A 14,280-nucleotide genomic window follows, 5' to 3' on the forward strand; every position below is an offset into this window, starting at 1 on the left:
CCGCAAGCAGTTAGCTATCAAGGCTCAACCTGGTCTCTATAGAAGGTGTGGAATTGTAGGCCCGAATGTATTGGTGAAAGTAATCATCGTCCGACCATTTTCCAGAACACGCTGGTCTCAAGTGTTAAAAATCCATACAGAATTTGAGAGAAGTGGAAATCATTCGCTTTGGGGGTATATTCAGTCCCCAGAAAGCCAATAAAATCAAATTTGTGAGAAAATTAGCTCTCACAAGTTCAATCTCTCGAAGTCGTCCCTCCTTTTTTACATATTCTGCACAAACGATACTTTCCGCCCCGCCCCATTCATATAGTTCTGAAGGAAATCCTGTGAGGGGTGAATTGAATACACTTTAATACCAAAATGCACAAAACTTAAAAATTCATAAATAACAAAAAATCAAAATACACCTTTTAAAGTCGGGTAGATGTATCGAAAATACTCAAGTTGACAGTCTCTTGGATTCTCGTCATCAACTTTCTCTTTGAAATAAATACTACAAATTTGATACGCTTACAAATAAAAAACGCAAAGAGTTAAGATAATTGATGATTGATCAATTAAAAGAACTTCACTTGTTCACATTTTTTCCGTCCACTAGCGGTCCTACGTCAAGCTTCCGTACGTGCCCCTACGCACAGACCCTTCTACTTTTTCTTCGTGTGGTTTTGACGAATATGAGTAGGTCTTACTCCAATTTGGGTTGTTTAGAAATAGCATGCAACAATTCTGCAAATTTCACGGCAAATGAAAATAACACATTTTTTAGTACCATTCACTCAAACTTGCAAAAACGCAAGTCACTCGTAGAATGAGTAACTTTTCCTCAAATATAAGTAAATGTCACTCACATTTGAATGAAATTAACTTATGTATGAGTGATATTTACTGAGAAAAAATTTACTCATTCTATGAGTGACCTACGATTTTTTTTCGAATTTGAGTGAACGGGATTCAAATATGAGTCAGATTTATTTACCATGTTGGCCCTTCGATAAACTATCAAGACGCACAATGCATTGTAACATTGATCGATTCTCTTCGTAGACTTTTTCTTTCGTTAATAGCTTGCACAACAGTTTCATGCTGTGTGTACCGTATTAGATGCTAGGAAATAGCTTCTTTTATCGAAGTTATGTGTTGAAAATAGCTGGAAGTGTCTATACATGGCCGTGGGGATGCAAAGAGAAAATCTATAAATGTCTGTCAATGTTACTTAGGGTTGATGCATATATTATGTCACACTCTAAGGAGGGAGGGGGGTTCTAAGATTTTGTGACAAGCAATGCATTAGGTATAGGAAAAGCGTCACGTAGGGGGGAGGGGGTAATTTTTTGCTCGATTTAGCGTGACATAATTAATGCATGGGCCCTTAGGAGCTAATGCATTGTTCGGCTTGCCATCACTTGACTTGACAGTTCGTTATATGTGGGTCGTGAGATAATGTATTAGGATTTTATTTTTATTCTAAAAGCATCATGATTTATGTTGTCTGGATCAACCGGAAAGTAAACACTGTCTCTTTCTTCCTCATCAGTTCTTACGCGAGAAGTGAAAGTGACGTCAATGTGGTCACGTATGAATTATAAGAAGTGAGAAGATGCGCGATTTAAAATGCCGATCCTTTGTAGCTCTAGGACGAAGTTGCACTCATTTATAGACCCAATTTGACATTACATCCACGTACCTGGAACGTTTTCATGTTAAAATTGTGAGTTTTACAATTTTCAGTCGTTCTTAATTAATATCCAAATAATAAGAATCTCTGAACTTATATGTTGACAGTGAAATATCGACTGTAGCTCAATTATTACATAAGATAAGGCATAAAATGTCATTGAAGGCTTCATATTAGACCAAGGTTAGGGACATATACCCTACCTTGAGAACCGCTCTATTAAAGTAATCAGTGGATTTGTTACACCACGCGGCCTTACTGTTTTCCCCAAAAGGGTCTTTGCACAAAGTTTCACGTGTCCTGTGCTTTTCGAAACGAAGGACCGTGCCGAATGAAAGGCCGCAACGTTTTCTCCCATAAAAACGGGGAGCGAAAAGCACGCCGCATCGTTTGGTCAGACCAAAGGCCACGTGACATTTTGAAGAAATACCCCAATAGTGATGGCATAACCTTCATATTTGCATTTTTAGCTGCTCCGTAATATTCTAACAGTATTTGCATTTCCATCAAATCTAAATATTGTCTTTCAGCATTGTATACTCATATTCATCGTTTTCTCCTTTCCCTTCACAGGTCAATGTGCTCCGATTTGGTGTACTGCATTCTGTTTCCTCAGGTGAGTGCTTATCTTTGTTCTGCAGCTTTTATATTGAAATGTTTGGTACTGACCGTTAGAAAAGAAAGATTGTTCGTTTTACCAGCACAAAAATGGCAATGCTTTCGTTCTATCAACCATAAATAAATAAGTATGCATTACGCTTCAATTTTATTTCTTCGAGCACACAGCGATCAACTCTCGATTTTTTTTTCTACACTCTATTCTATCCATTAATTTACATTAGGAGCGAACAGTCCATTATGTATCCTTGGGGTAAAATGGACCCCACGCGGTTTTTCGTTGTTTTCTTATTCTAAGATGTTTTGTGCCAGGATTCTAGTTCAAGTACTGAACTAGCAATGCTGCTCGTTAAATTCACGTATTGGCAATCGGAAAGCTATGAAAAACAGCGCGGGGCAATTTTACCCCAGGAGTGCGTTTTAGACCATCCTACCCTACTTGTGTTGTTTTTACATAACTTTTTCTTCGGGTGAGAATACGATCCGAGTTCTAGTGAACGGTGTGGCTCCGTTTTCAATGTCTGCCCCGGTATGCTGAAACTATAAGGATATACATCGATGCTTGCTCGTTCGCCTTCATTGGGTGGGTGGTTCGGAGTGAATGATTTCAAGTATACTAAGTGGGTTGTTCGGGCTGTTGGAACTTTTTCTTTTTTAGCATTACTGGAAGTGCTTTCGGAGATGGGTTGCTGCTAAATATTTTAAAATAACTTGAATCTTATCGTTGATGACGTTGATGTAATGTTATTTGTAAGATCGAGAAAGTTTTGATAGGAAATTCGGACAATTGTAAACCTGATGGCAACCATACCAAACACGAAATATCACTTATATTAGCAAAAGCAAAAGGCGGCAATCGCGAGAAAATTCTGTTTAACTCTTCTAGAACCAAGCTAAAAATTAATTCGGCTCGCGCTTTTTTCATATTACATATCTTGGATTCTATTTAACCGTTTCTATGTTTTATACCGTTGGAAAGGTTTAACTTTTTTCATTGATATGTTGATACCTTTTTTGTCATTACGCTGTAAAATCCAGTTTATTTTCCCACATTTTTTTTCAGATTCCAATATTTTTCAGTAGCGCAATTTAAAAAAAAGCACTCTACTAGATAGTTTTATTAGCTTCCAGCGAAAAATACACAAGGAGAAATTAATTAGTTTTAAATTTGTTAAAACGGCTTGTCTACCGACTTGACAAAAATTGAAAATCGTAAACTTTAGCTAACAACCACCATGTGACATGACCAATTGAACGATCATAAAAAAGAGGAACTAGTATCCTTTCCACCGATAAAAAATATCAGATATCCATTGAAAATTACCGAACATATTATAAAAATAGTGAGAAACGTGATGTGGTTTGGTGCTCGAAGAGTTAATCTTTATTTTCGCAAACAGAAAGGATACCCTTTCCGCTTTATCTGTCACCCACAAAAGCGAAGATAGGTTCTCGTGTTTCAGGATTTCCTAAGTCTTTTTCCTCTCATTTCAATTCAATGAAGCCTCTGGCAATGCAAGGCCTTTCTTTTTTTGTTGTCTGTGCTATATTCTAGTGTAGGTATATTTTGTCGCTTTACGTTACGAGATAGCTAGCTAGCTTTTTCCACCGTTGGGGTCGTGTTCTCGAGTGACATCGAACATTCAATTTATCACTCTAGTCTTCGTAGGAAGAGGATGCTTATGCTCTCGAAATGTTCAGCTTTTAGCTCGAAAGGGTCATCATTGTGGCTATATATGTATATAGTTTTACCTCATCGTACATTTGAATCTGGGTACTGCGGTAACAAAATAAAATCGTTTGAATCCGCAGCACCCAAAGCTATACAATCGATGGAAGGCTGCTTGAACATTTTCTCAAGTGTTCTATATTTTTTTGGATTTTGTTATGTTAATTTTTCTGACCACAACGATTTTTGTCGACTTTCCGTGCAATTTTTGTATTTGTACTATATTTGTAATGCAGATTACGAATACGCCATTACTTCAATATCCCTAATCTCTATGATATCCCAAATTAACTAACCCATTTTTGGTTCAGTTTTGATTGATCTGGGCATTTGAACATCTTTTAGTCAATAGATGAAATATTTTTTTCAGAAAAAAAACAGTTTTCTGCTGTTTGATAATAATAACAACAACTTTTGGATTTTCATCGATTTGACCATTCGATCTTTTGTCACCGTGTGCGAATTTGAAAACGGTCTGGTTGGCAAATTAGCCGGTCAAAGTACTGATAATGTGTCCGTCGCGAGTTTTGGTGGTGATTCTGTGGTCGACGTTGCCGTGAATCAGCAAGTTTACGGCTTACAAAAGTCATCGTCTGTTGGTCAGTCTAATGCCGCGGATACACTTGTATGGCAAACTTTAAACATGAGCATTATTTATATAATAAATTATGAACACATCCCTGGTTTGGTTCTGATTTCGGCGTTGGTCGCGAGTTGATTCGGCCAGTGAGAAGCTGGCGTCGCGAGTGATTGGTGATGGAAAGTGGATGCAGTCCTTTTTTTCTCTGCTGAGTGTAATTCGTGGTTGATGAGGTTTGCTCTGCTGTGTGAGAACCGAAAGGCGACAGTGCTGTTTTTAACACCGGTTGAAGAAGTAGCGGCAGCATATCTATTGGAGTTCTTCGAAATCATCGTGATGTCATGGATTCCTTTGCAACTTATCGGGTGAGATCTTTCCTTTATTTTCTCGTAATCCCATTTTATTGTTAGTCATGTTAGTTATACATCACACTTTACACTTACATTTACATCCTTACATTATTAGTAATTAGAGATAAAAATATATATTTGCTTAATATAACCTTGAAATTTTAGTGTTACATCCACTTGATATTGTGAGCTGAGGAAACATAGAGCTGCATCTTATTATAAGTAAAATAATTATTATTTTCATTGCAGAATATCTACTTTTTTATCTATATACATTAATATTCATTATTTCATATTTAATGTTTCGATATATTTCATTTCTCCATTACATATATTTTCATTATACATATAAATAAATACTGGGTTGGGAGGGAGCATCAGGGTATCATTTGACTTGGGACTGGACGATGGAGTGGTATGACAACCGGAGTCTAGGAGGGAATAAACACTATCATTTTCTTTATCCTACCGATTCGATTGTGGTGGTGTGAATTCTACTTCAACAGTTTCAGTGAGATTGACGCGCCCTTCTTTACAAACCATCCTGTAGGAAGCTTAATAAGTATTGCGAATTGTGTTATTCGATTTGTCGGATCGTATCGTTGGAAGAAGATTCTTAAATTCCCGTGGATTTCGTGTAAGTGTTTCTGCTTACGGGTCCGCACCTCCGTTTTGGCCCTTCATACAGCGATATTGTGAATTCAGATCGGTAGCTCAAATTGATCTTGCTATTAAGTGGAGCTGCATACAAGACAAGATCTTTGAAGGGATGGTGGCTACCTTACATACATACATACATTTGACCATTCGATCTTTTGTTTTTTTCGATTTGGACTAGAATTTGGAATGACTTATGGGTTAAGGACAAAACTTCTTAAACTTCAAATCTCGATAAAAAAAAGTTTTACTGAGATTTCAGCAAACATTTCATTTGTTTGCTGATATTCAGGTAAGCATTATCCGTGACTCAGCAATCAAATGTCATTTTTGCTGAAATCTCAGTGTATTTTATTTTTGCCGAGATTTGCACAGCCGAGCTCGTTAGAAAAAACTAAGTGTGTATGTCTCTTTTGACCTTAGGTTCTCCGAAGTTTTGTCCTTAACCCAGAAGTCATTTTCTTTGATTTAATAAAAGCATCAATCACTGGTTTCCGGCTGTTGAGCACATGACAGTTTTTTTAGATCCCTGGAAGTCGCCATCTTGAATTCCAAACTTACTACAAACATCGATTTCTAACCTGTAAACGATGTCCCTGTTCCAACATACCAATGTTGGAGAGTATTTTAAAGTATTTTTAAAACCGGAAATCAACATCATGGATTTTGAAATGGCCTACAACATCGATTTCCAGCCTCCAAACGTCGTCTCCGTTCCGGAAAATACAGATACTTTGGAGTATTTTAAAGTTTTCCGAGAACAGGAACTCGCCATCTTCGATTTCAAAATGGGGTTAAATATCGATTTACTTTCTTGTTCCGAAAATATCCACATTGTTAGGTATTTCAGGTATTTTCTAAAACCGGATATACCGGATAAATCTTGGATATCAAAAAGGCGAAAATCATTGATTTCCAGCCTTTGTAAGTCACCCTTGTTAAAAAACATATTGTGAGTACTTTGTGACAGTTTTTCTAAAACTTAGAACCACCGCCAATGAACAATTTCCGGTCTCTAATGGTTGTTTCCATTTCGAAAACACCCATATTGTTGGGCATTTGAAAGTTTTCTTAAGCCGAAAGACGCCATCTTTGATCTTAGAAAACCAGATGCAACCATCTTGGATTCCAAAATGGCGTAAATCATCAATTTCATTAACAATAATAAATCATCACAAACTGGAAGTCACCACCATAGATTTTATAAAACCGGAAGTTACCATTTTTGATGCACAACGTTTCCGATCTTGAAATACCCCAATTGTAGAATATTCATAAGTATTTTTTTTCAAAAATCGGAAGTTGCCATCTTGGCTTTAAAAAATAGGAAGCCACTATATTGGATTTCAAAATTCAGAATTCTCTCACTACGCAGCGCTATTGTGCACATGTACTTCCTGTGTATGTTGTAAAAGCTGTAAAAGTGCCAAATACCCTGGCGATTTCAACCTTGGCACTGTATCGTGGCTTAGCGATGCTCACGGCTTCTTCTTTCCTGACAATTCCCGTTCATCGTTCAGACCGGCTTCTCTCTCCTTGCTTGACGCGTATTCAACCGCAAGGCTTCAGCAAGTGAATGGCGTTCTGAATGCAAACAACCGTTTGCTCGATCTGTGCTTTAGTCGTCTCAAAGCTAATCCTAAGGAATTCTGGCGATATGTGAACGAGCAACGGAAAGAAACGGGATTGCCGTCCAATATGACTGATGGCGTTACTGATGCCAACTCCGTCGCAGATATCGCCAATATGTTTCGCACACAATTCAGCAGCGTTTTTTCAGACGAAGTTCTTGATGCTCAGGAAATTGCTGCTGCCACGAGTAATGTCCCTCGTACGTCGGTGTTTGGTTCTCCATTCACCATCCACAGCGACATGGTGATTTCAGCCGGGAAACCGATGAAAACATCAACAGGATCTGGTCCAGATGGCATTCCCTCATTAGTACTGAAACGTTGCTTAGACACTCTTTCAGAGCCCTTAGCTAAGGTCTTCAACTTGTCAATGACCTCCGGAGTTTTTCCAGAATGTTGGAAGGATTCGTTTGTTTTCCCTGTTCACAAAAAAGGATGCAAGCAGACTGTCGCCAATTACCGCGGAATAGCTGCATTGAGTGCTATCTCCAAACTATTCGAGCTAATTGTCCTGGAAAAGTTGGTTCAAGACTGCTCGTACAGTATTTCTCAGGATCAACACGGCTTCAAGCCTAAGCGCTCGACGACAACTAATCTAACTGTTTTTACATCGTTCATTATTCGTGAGATTGAACGTGGCCATCAAGTTGACGCCATATACACCGACCTCTCTGCAGCTTTCGATAGAGTGAACCATGAAATTACCATCTCTAAATATGACAAAATGGGTGTTCATGGGAGTCTACTTACCTGGCTTCGCTCCTATCTGACTGGCAGATCTATGACTGTTAAGATCGGTGACTACGCTTCTCCACCCTTCATTGTTACATCTGGTGTTCCTCAAGGCAGCCACCTGGGGCCATTGCTTTTCCTGTTGTATATGAACGACGTGAACTTGATCCTCAAATGCCTTAAACTCTCGTACGCCGACGACATGAAGCTCTACTACGTAATAAAAGGGCCTCAAGACGCTCATTTCCAAGAACTTGAAGTCTTTCATGATTGGTGCCGGATAAACAGGATGTCTTTAAATGTGTCCAAGTACTCGGTCATCTCCTTTGGCCGTAAACGGGCGATGCATTTCCACGATTACACCTTAAGAGGAATAAGCTTGAAACGCGAATCGACTGTCAAGGACTTGGGAGTCATGCTCGATTGCAAATTAACGTTCAAGGATCACATTGCTTATGTTGTATCTAAAGCTTCATCGCAGCTAGGATTTTTATTCCGTTTCGCCAAAAGCTTCAAGGACGTGTATTGCCTGAAGGCTTTATACTGTTCCCTGGTTCGACCTATACTGGAATACTCTGTCGTTGTTTGGTCGCCATTCTATCAGAATGCCATCCATAGAATTGAAGCTGTTCAGCGAAAATTTATTCGCTTTGCGTTGCGACACCTTCGTTGGCGCGACCCGCGTAACTTGCCGAGCTATGAAAGTCGCTGTAACCTCATCGACCTGGAGCTCTTGGAAGGAAGGCGTAATGTGGCGAAGGCTTGTTTCGTTGCGGATCTTCTGCAAGGGAACGTCGACTGCTCCACACTTCTCAGTCTTCTTGACATCAACACTCAACGACGGGACCTCCGGCTGCATGCGTTCTTCAACAACCGGCGTTCGAGGACCAACTATGGCGTACACGAACCAATGTTGAGTATGTGCCGCGTTTTCAATAGTTGTTATTATGGGTTCGATTTTAATGTGTCACGCGAGAAAAATAAGCGTAGCTTTAAGAGATGTTTGCGTTAATTTTGTGTTTGAAGCAGTTTTGATGTTTAGATATAGAAAATTGTCATTAGGGTAACTATTTTATCTGTTGACAAGTAGAAATAAATACCCCACAATATGGATATTTCCGAAACGGGGACGATGTGTAGGGGACAGAAATAAATTATTGACGCCATTTTGGAATCCAATATGGCGACTTCCGGATCATGAAAAAGTGCCAAATACCCAACAATACACTCCCCCCCCCGGAGAGTGCGAGTAATACGTACCGCGTAAATCGAATTCACGTAAATGGAGTACATGTATAGCATATGGGATTTGACCTAATTGGGACCAACATGGAATATCTCGCGATCCTGGACATATAGAAGGTTACTGTCTCCGGCAAAGTTGTTAAGTGGATCAAAACCTAAAAAATAGTGAGAAAATTGCGAACTTCTGTCCACCAACCATCAGGTCTGGATCCACTGAACAACTTCCCCGAAGACAGCAACTTTCTAGATGGCAAGGATTTCAAGTTATAACGTAAACTAGGGAATCACAAATTCAAGCACACTAGCGTCGCGTAGTCAGAAAATTCGAAACTTCTGTTCACCAACAATTAGGTCTTCATCCACTGAACAACTTCACCCAAGATAGCAACTTTCTAGATGGCAAGGATTTCAAGTTATAACGTAAACAATCACAAATTCAAGCACACTAGCGCCACGTAGTGAGAAAATTTCGAACTTCTGTCCACCAACCATTAGGTCTTGATCTATTGAACTACTTTGCCCCAGATAGCAACTTCCTAGATGGCAAGGATTTCAAGATATGACATAAACAAGGAAATCATTAATACATGCACACTAGCGCCGTGTAGTTAAAACATTCCAAACTTCTGTCCACCAACCATTAGGTCTTGATTTACTGAACAACTTTGCCTAAGACAGCAACTTCCTAGATGGCAAAGATTTCAAGCTTTGGCATAAACAAGGAAATCACTAATACATGCACACTTGCGCCATGTAGTGAGAAAATTCCGAACTTCTGTCCACCAACCATTAAGTCTTGGTTTACTGAACAACTTTGCCGACAGTAACCTTCTATACGTTCATGATCGCGAGATATTCCATGTTGGCCCCTATTAGGTCAAATCCCATATGCTACGTGTACTCCATTTACTCATTCGAGGCCAACGTAAATGGAATTCGTGTAGACCGAGTTCGCGTTCTTCGGGGGGAGAGTGTATTGGTATTTTCGGAATAGAGGCGACGTCTGGACGCCATTTCGGAATAAAAGATGGCGATTTCCGGTTTGTGAAAAAGTGTAAAATATCCTACAATATGTGTATTTTGAGAAAATATAGAGGCCACAAATGGATGATGATGCCATTTTAGAATCCAAGATGGCAACTTCCGTTTTTTTTTTTCTGAAGTGATATCATTCATCTATTTCCGGCCTCTACCCGTCATCCCCGGTCTGAAAACATCTATATTGTGTGGTATTTGGACACTTTTCACCTACCGGAAGTATTCATATTGGATTCCAATATGGCACCAATTAGGGAACTCTAAGACCAGAAGGTTCCGAAGAAACATGCTCAACTTTTTGGCTCAGCTCTGGTACTATCTTCGGTCCCAAGCTAATCGATGCACCCATTGAAACATAGGAAAATCCATGAACCTCTCATTTTATATGTCAAACTTTCATGGCGAATCAAAACAAACATAGTGTAGTACTAGAATTTTGAGTGGAATATGGTACCAGCAATCAATAAGAAACTAACGATTTTAAATTGGCTCACTGCTTGACTAGCCTATTGGTCCCAAGCAAACGATTAACGTACCCCATTCTAGTCAAAATTCTAGTACTACGCTATGTTTGTTTTGATTCGCTATGAATGTATGACAGATAAAATGAGGGGTTAGTGGATTTTTCTATGTTTCGAGGGGTGAATCGATTAGCTTGGTACCGAAGAGAGTACCAGAGCTGAGCTAAAACGTTGAGCACGTTTCTTCGGGACCTTCTAGTCTTAGAGTTACCTCTATGATGGTACGTTAATCGATTTGCTTGGGACCAATAGGCTAGTCAAGCAGTGAGCCAATTTAAAATCGTTAGTTTCCACCGGTTGGTTATACGGCTTACTGAATTTGCCGCACCCACAGATCGCCTGCCACACTAAGTACTTCTGGGAAAATTTGTCGACCTTCTTCTTCCGGAACTTTTCCGGAACATCCAGGCGACGAAAAACTCCAGGCCGGGGATCTGCTTGGCGTCCGCTTTAATGTACGTCTCGTCATCCATTACGATGCATTTCGGTTGCACCAACCACTCGCAGTACAGCTTCCTGGCGCGGGATTTGGCCACCGTATTCTGTTTATCGGTTCGGTTAGGCGCTTTCCTTACCTTGAAGACATGAAGTCCGGCCCGCTTCATTGACCTTCTTGGCCACGTCCCGAATCGAAAGGTTCGGATTGAGCTTGAAGTAATCCCTCACCTTCCTTGCGTTCACGGGGTCGGTCGTCTTCGCTTTTCGCGCTTTTCGCGCTTTTCGCTTTCGCGCTGTCAGCTCGCCGCTGGGTCTTCTGGGTCTCCTTGAACGATTTTACCACACGGGACACGGTCGAATTGTCGATTCCAAACTGTTTCGTAATCCACCTGTGGGACTGGTAAGGATTTTCCACGACCGCTTCCATAATTTTTTGTCGAAGCATTTCTTGCTTGGAAGCCATCTCGATAACTACTTAACAGATTGTGACAAGATTTTGCACATGTAAACATTACACTCTAAACTAGTTTTCCTCAAAATTTCATCAATTTTTACACAAAAGAAAGTGTTGCATTTTTTCGAGTACAATCTTTATATGATTAATTGATCGCGTTTCCACCGTAGACCTTTATTCGTATCCCTTCCCCACGTGAATGAACATCGAATTGCAACTGACGTCATTTGTAGCACCCTTCGTCAATAATAATACAATCATCGCTCATTGTCATTGTCTTGTATTGTATACACATGTATCTGGGATAAAATTTCTCATGTGGGTTGGGGAAATTGCCCCAGGCTTATCTATTTTGTTCTATATTCTGCAAACCGAAAAATAGCGAGATAGACTGTTCGATGCAACTAATGGTCTGTAGTATGATTTGATTTTTATTCCGAATCCACTGTTTCTTCTCGTATTTATTTCTGTCCTTTAGCTCCTAATGGTGGTCCACTTCAAGGAGCACTGCAATACCTACGGAAGCCTGGCCGCTTACATAATTGCATTCATGGTGCGGCTGTCCGGCGGAGAGTCGATGCTCGGACTGCCAGCGTTGATCCAATATCCCGGCTACGTCGAGGAGACCGCCACACAGATGTTCCCCTTCCGCACAATGGCAATGATTATGAGTCTGGTCACGCTGATAGGCGTCTCCTGGTGGACAAAGTGAGTGTGATTGATTCAATTTTGTCTGTTTATATATTCGGGGGAGGAGGACGGGTTACGAACTTGAAATATCATGAATATTCTCTTTTTTTCTATTTAACAGATGGGTCTTCGAAACTGGACGCTTGGCACCAAAGTATGATTATTTCCGCTGTGTGGTTAACATTCCGGAGGAATTGCATCGGGTTGGAGAGCCGTCCGATTCAGGCGAACAGGTGAGTTTATCCAACAATACTGCTGCATTTATCAAACTATCGTTAGATATTGTCTAATAGTCTCTAGCGTTTTTGAAAAACCTTTGATGTACAAATGTTGCTGTTGACAGCAAGGGGCAATCAACTCTGCACACTGTGCCGAAACACTGTTCGGCTCATTAAGGCACACTTTGACAAGTAGGACATAAACAATATAATATAAAACGGCATCACTGCTTCATTTTGCCAATCGTTTCTAAGGTTTACTACTCGGGTCCATATTTTGTTTACTCACAAATGAAACTAGTGAGAGAATGTCATACATAAAACTGGATGATAAATTCTAACGGCCACACCAACAATTTTATCAATATCAAGCAAATGGTACCCGACTATACAACGGGGATGGCAGAACACCTACACTATGCTGTTATTCGTACGAAAAGAAGAGTACCATGCATCTTGCGAAGATCGGATTCAATTGTGGAACGATGAGTATCGAGCATGTATAGCTTGATGAATCTTCATATTCAGTATTGGAAAAGTTCACCAAAATGCACTAGGACTCGTGAAATTTTTCCTTGTGAATTTCGTGAAATATCGTGAACTTTTTCCAATGCTGCTGCTTTATTCCAGAACACACTTCTTATTTCTGAACATAACATTTGATACTGTCGTGTGTATCCAATCTCGAAGCGTATAACGAAAGATCAGAGCAGGATCTTCTGCGAGAGTTGAGGTACATAAACAATTTTGTTATGCATAATGAACAAAAAAAAAAGAAAAAAGAAAACAAGCTTATCATAGGGGGCGGCCAAATTTGACCCCCGGTCTTGCCGAGTATCTTCGGGATGGAAATTTTCACATTTTCTCCTGCGTTTTTCCTCGGATATTCTTGTCAGTCATTAGTCTTAATTGGTGTGGACTTTGATAGGATAACCACAGGTCTTTATAGAATATTGAAAGGTGTATACCCAAGTAACATTGCAAGTTTTATCGAGGTTTTAAAGCATGCTACAAGTCTAAATCACGGTCTTCAGAACCCTTATAAAACCAAAATTTTTACTTGGGATCTGTAATGCTATATGCTCTTGAATCACGAATCGAATCGCCTACGTTTGTCGTCTGTGTGGCGTTGACTGAATTGGGCGGAATCTTCTCGAGTTCTATACAGATCTACAGGCGCCGGATAAAGCGCTTCCGCTGAAGTCTATGGTGGCTGAGAATTCTATTTTCAAATCATGACAGTTGTTGTAGGGGAAGGCATCATAATCAGCGATACGATAGACTTGGGTTATATCTTTGCAAACAATCTTTGTAAACAAAATTACAAAAGTCCACAGAGCATAGAAGAAATAGTGCGAAATAGGTAAGTGAAGCCATGGTCATCAAAAGAGGAAATTGATGAAGAGAATTGACTTTCACCCCTCTATTACTAAGCCCCTCAATTCAGTCGTCGTCAAAGCAATGAAAACTAGCATCGCACCGCTTTTGGTTCTTGGGTTACACTTGCTGGTTGCAATTCTGCTGTTTGACATTTTCGAAGGACCACCAAAAACCATGAAATTGCACTATTTTCTAGGGATGCCTAAAAGTGAAATTATTCGATTAACGATTAATCGTAAAGATTTATCCAGCTATTCGATTAAATATTTATCCCTTCTTATTTCTATTCTTTTGATTTAGCGCAGTAGAGAAAACAAATAA

The 14,280-nt window shown here is 39.8% G+C and overlaps 1 protein-coding gene across 1 annotated transcript in view; it reads left to right on the plus strand.

The window, feature by feature from the left end:
• Nucleotides 1-14,280, plus strand: part of ChT (choline transporter) — a 123,670-nt gene that overhangs the window by 97,795 nt on the left and 11,595 nt on the right. Inside the window, exons 7-9 of the mRNA XM_065225345.1 lie at nt 2,252-2,294; nt 12,150-12,379; nt 12,483-12,594. Of these exons, the coding sequence (XP_065081417.1) occupies nt 2,252-2,294; nt 12,150-12,379; nt 12,483-12,594 (385 nt within the window). The remainder of the gene's footprint in view (nt 1-2,251; nt 2,295-12,149; nt 12,380-12,482; nt 12,595-14,280) is intronic.

Source organism: Ochlerotatus camptorhynchus, unplaced genomic scaffold, assembly GCF_037179485.1.
Source record: "Ochlerotatus camptorhynchus isolate MF236.1 unplaced genomic scaffold, CSIRO-AGI_Acam_v1.1 ptg000228l, whole genome shotgun sequence".
NCBI classification, from domain to species: Eukaryota; Metazoa; Arthropoda; class Insecta; order Diptera; family Culicidae; genus Ochlerotatus; species Ochlerotatus camptorhynchus.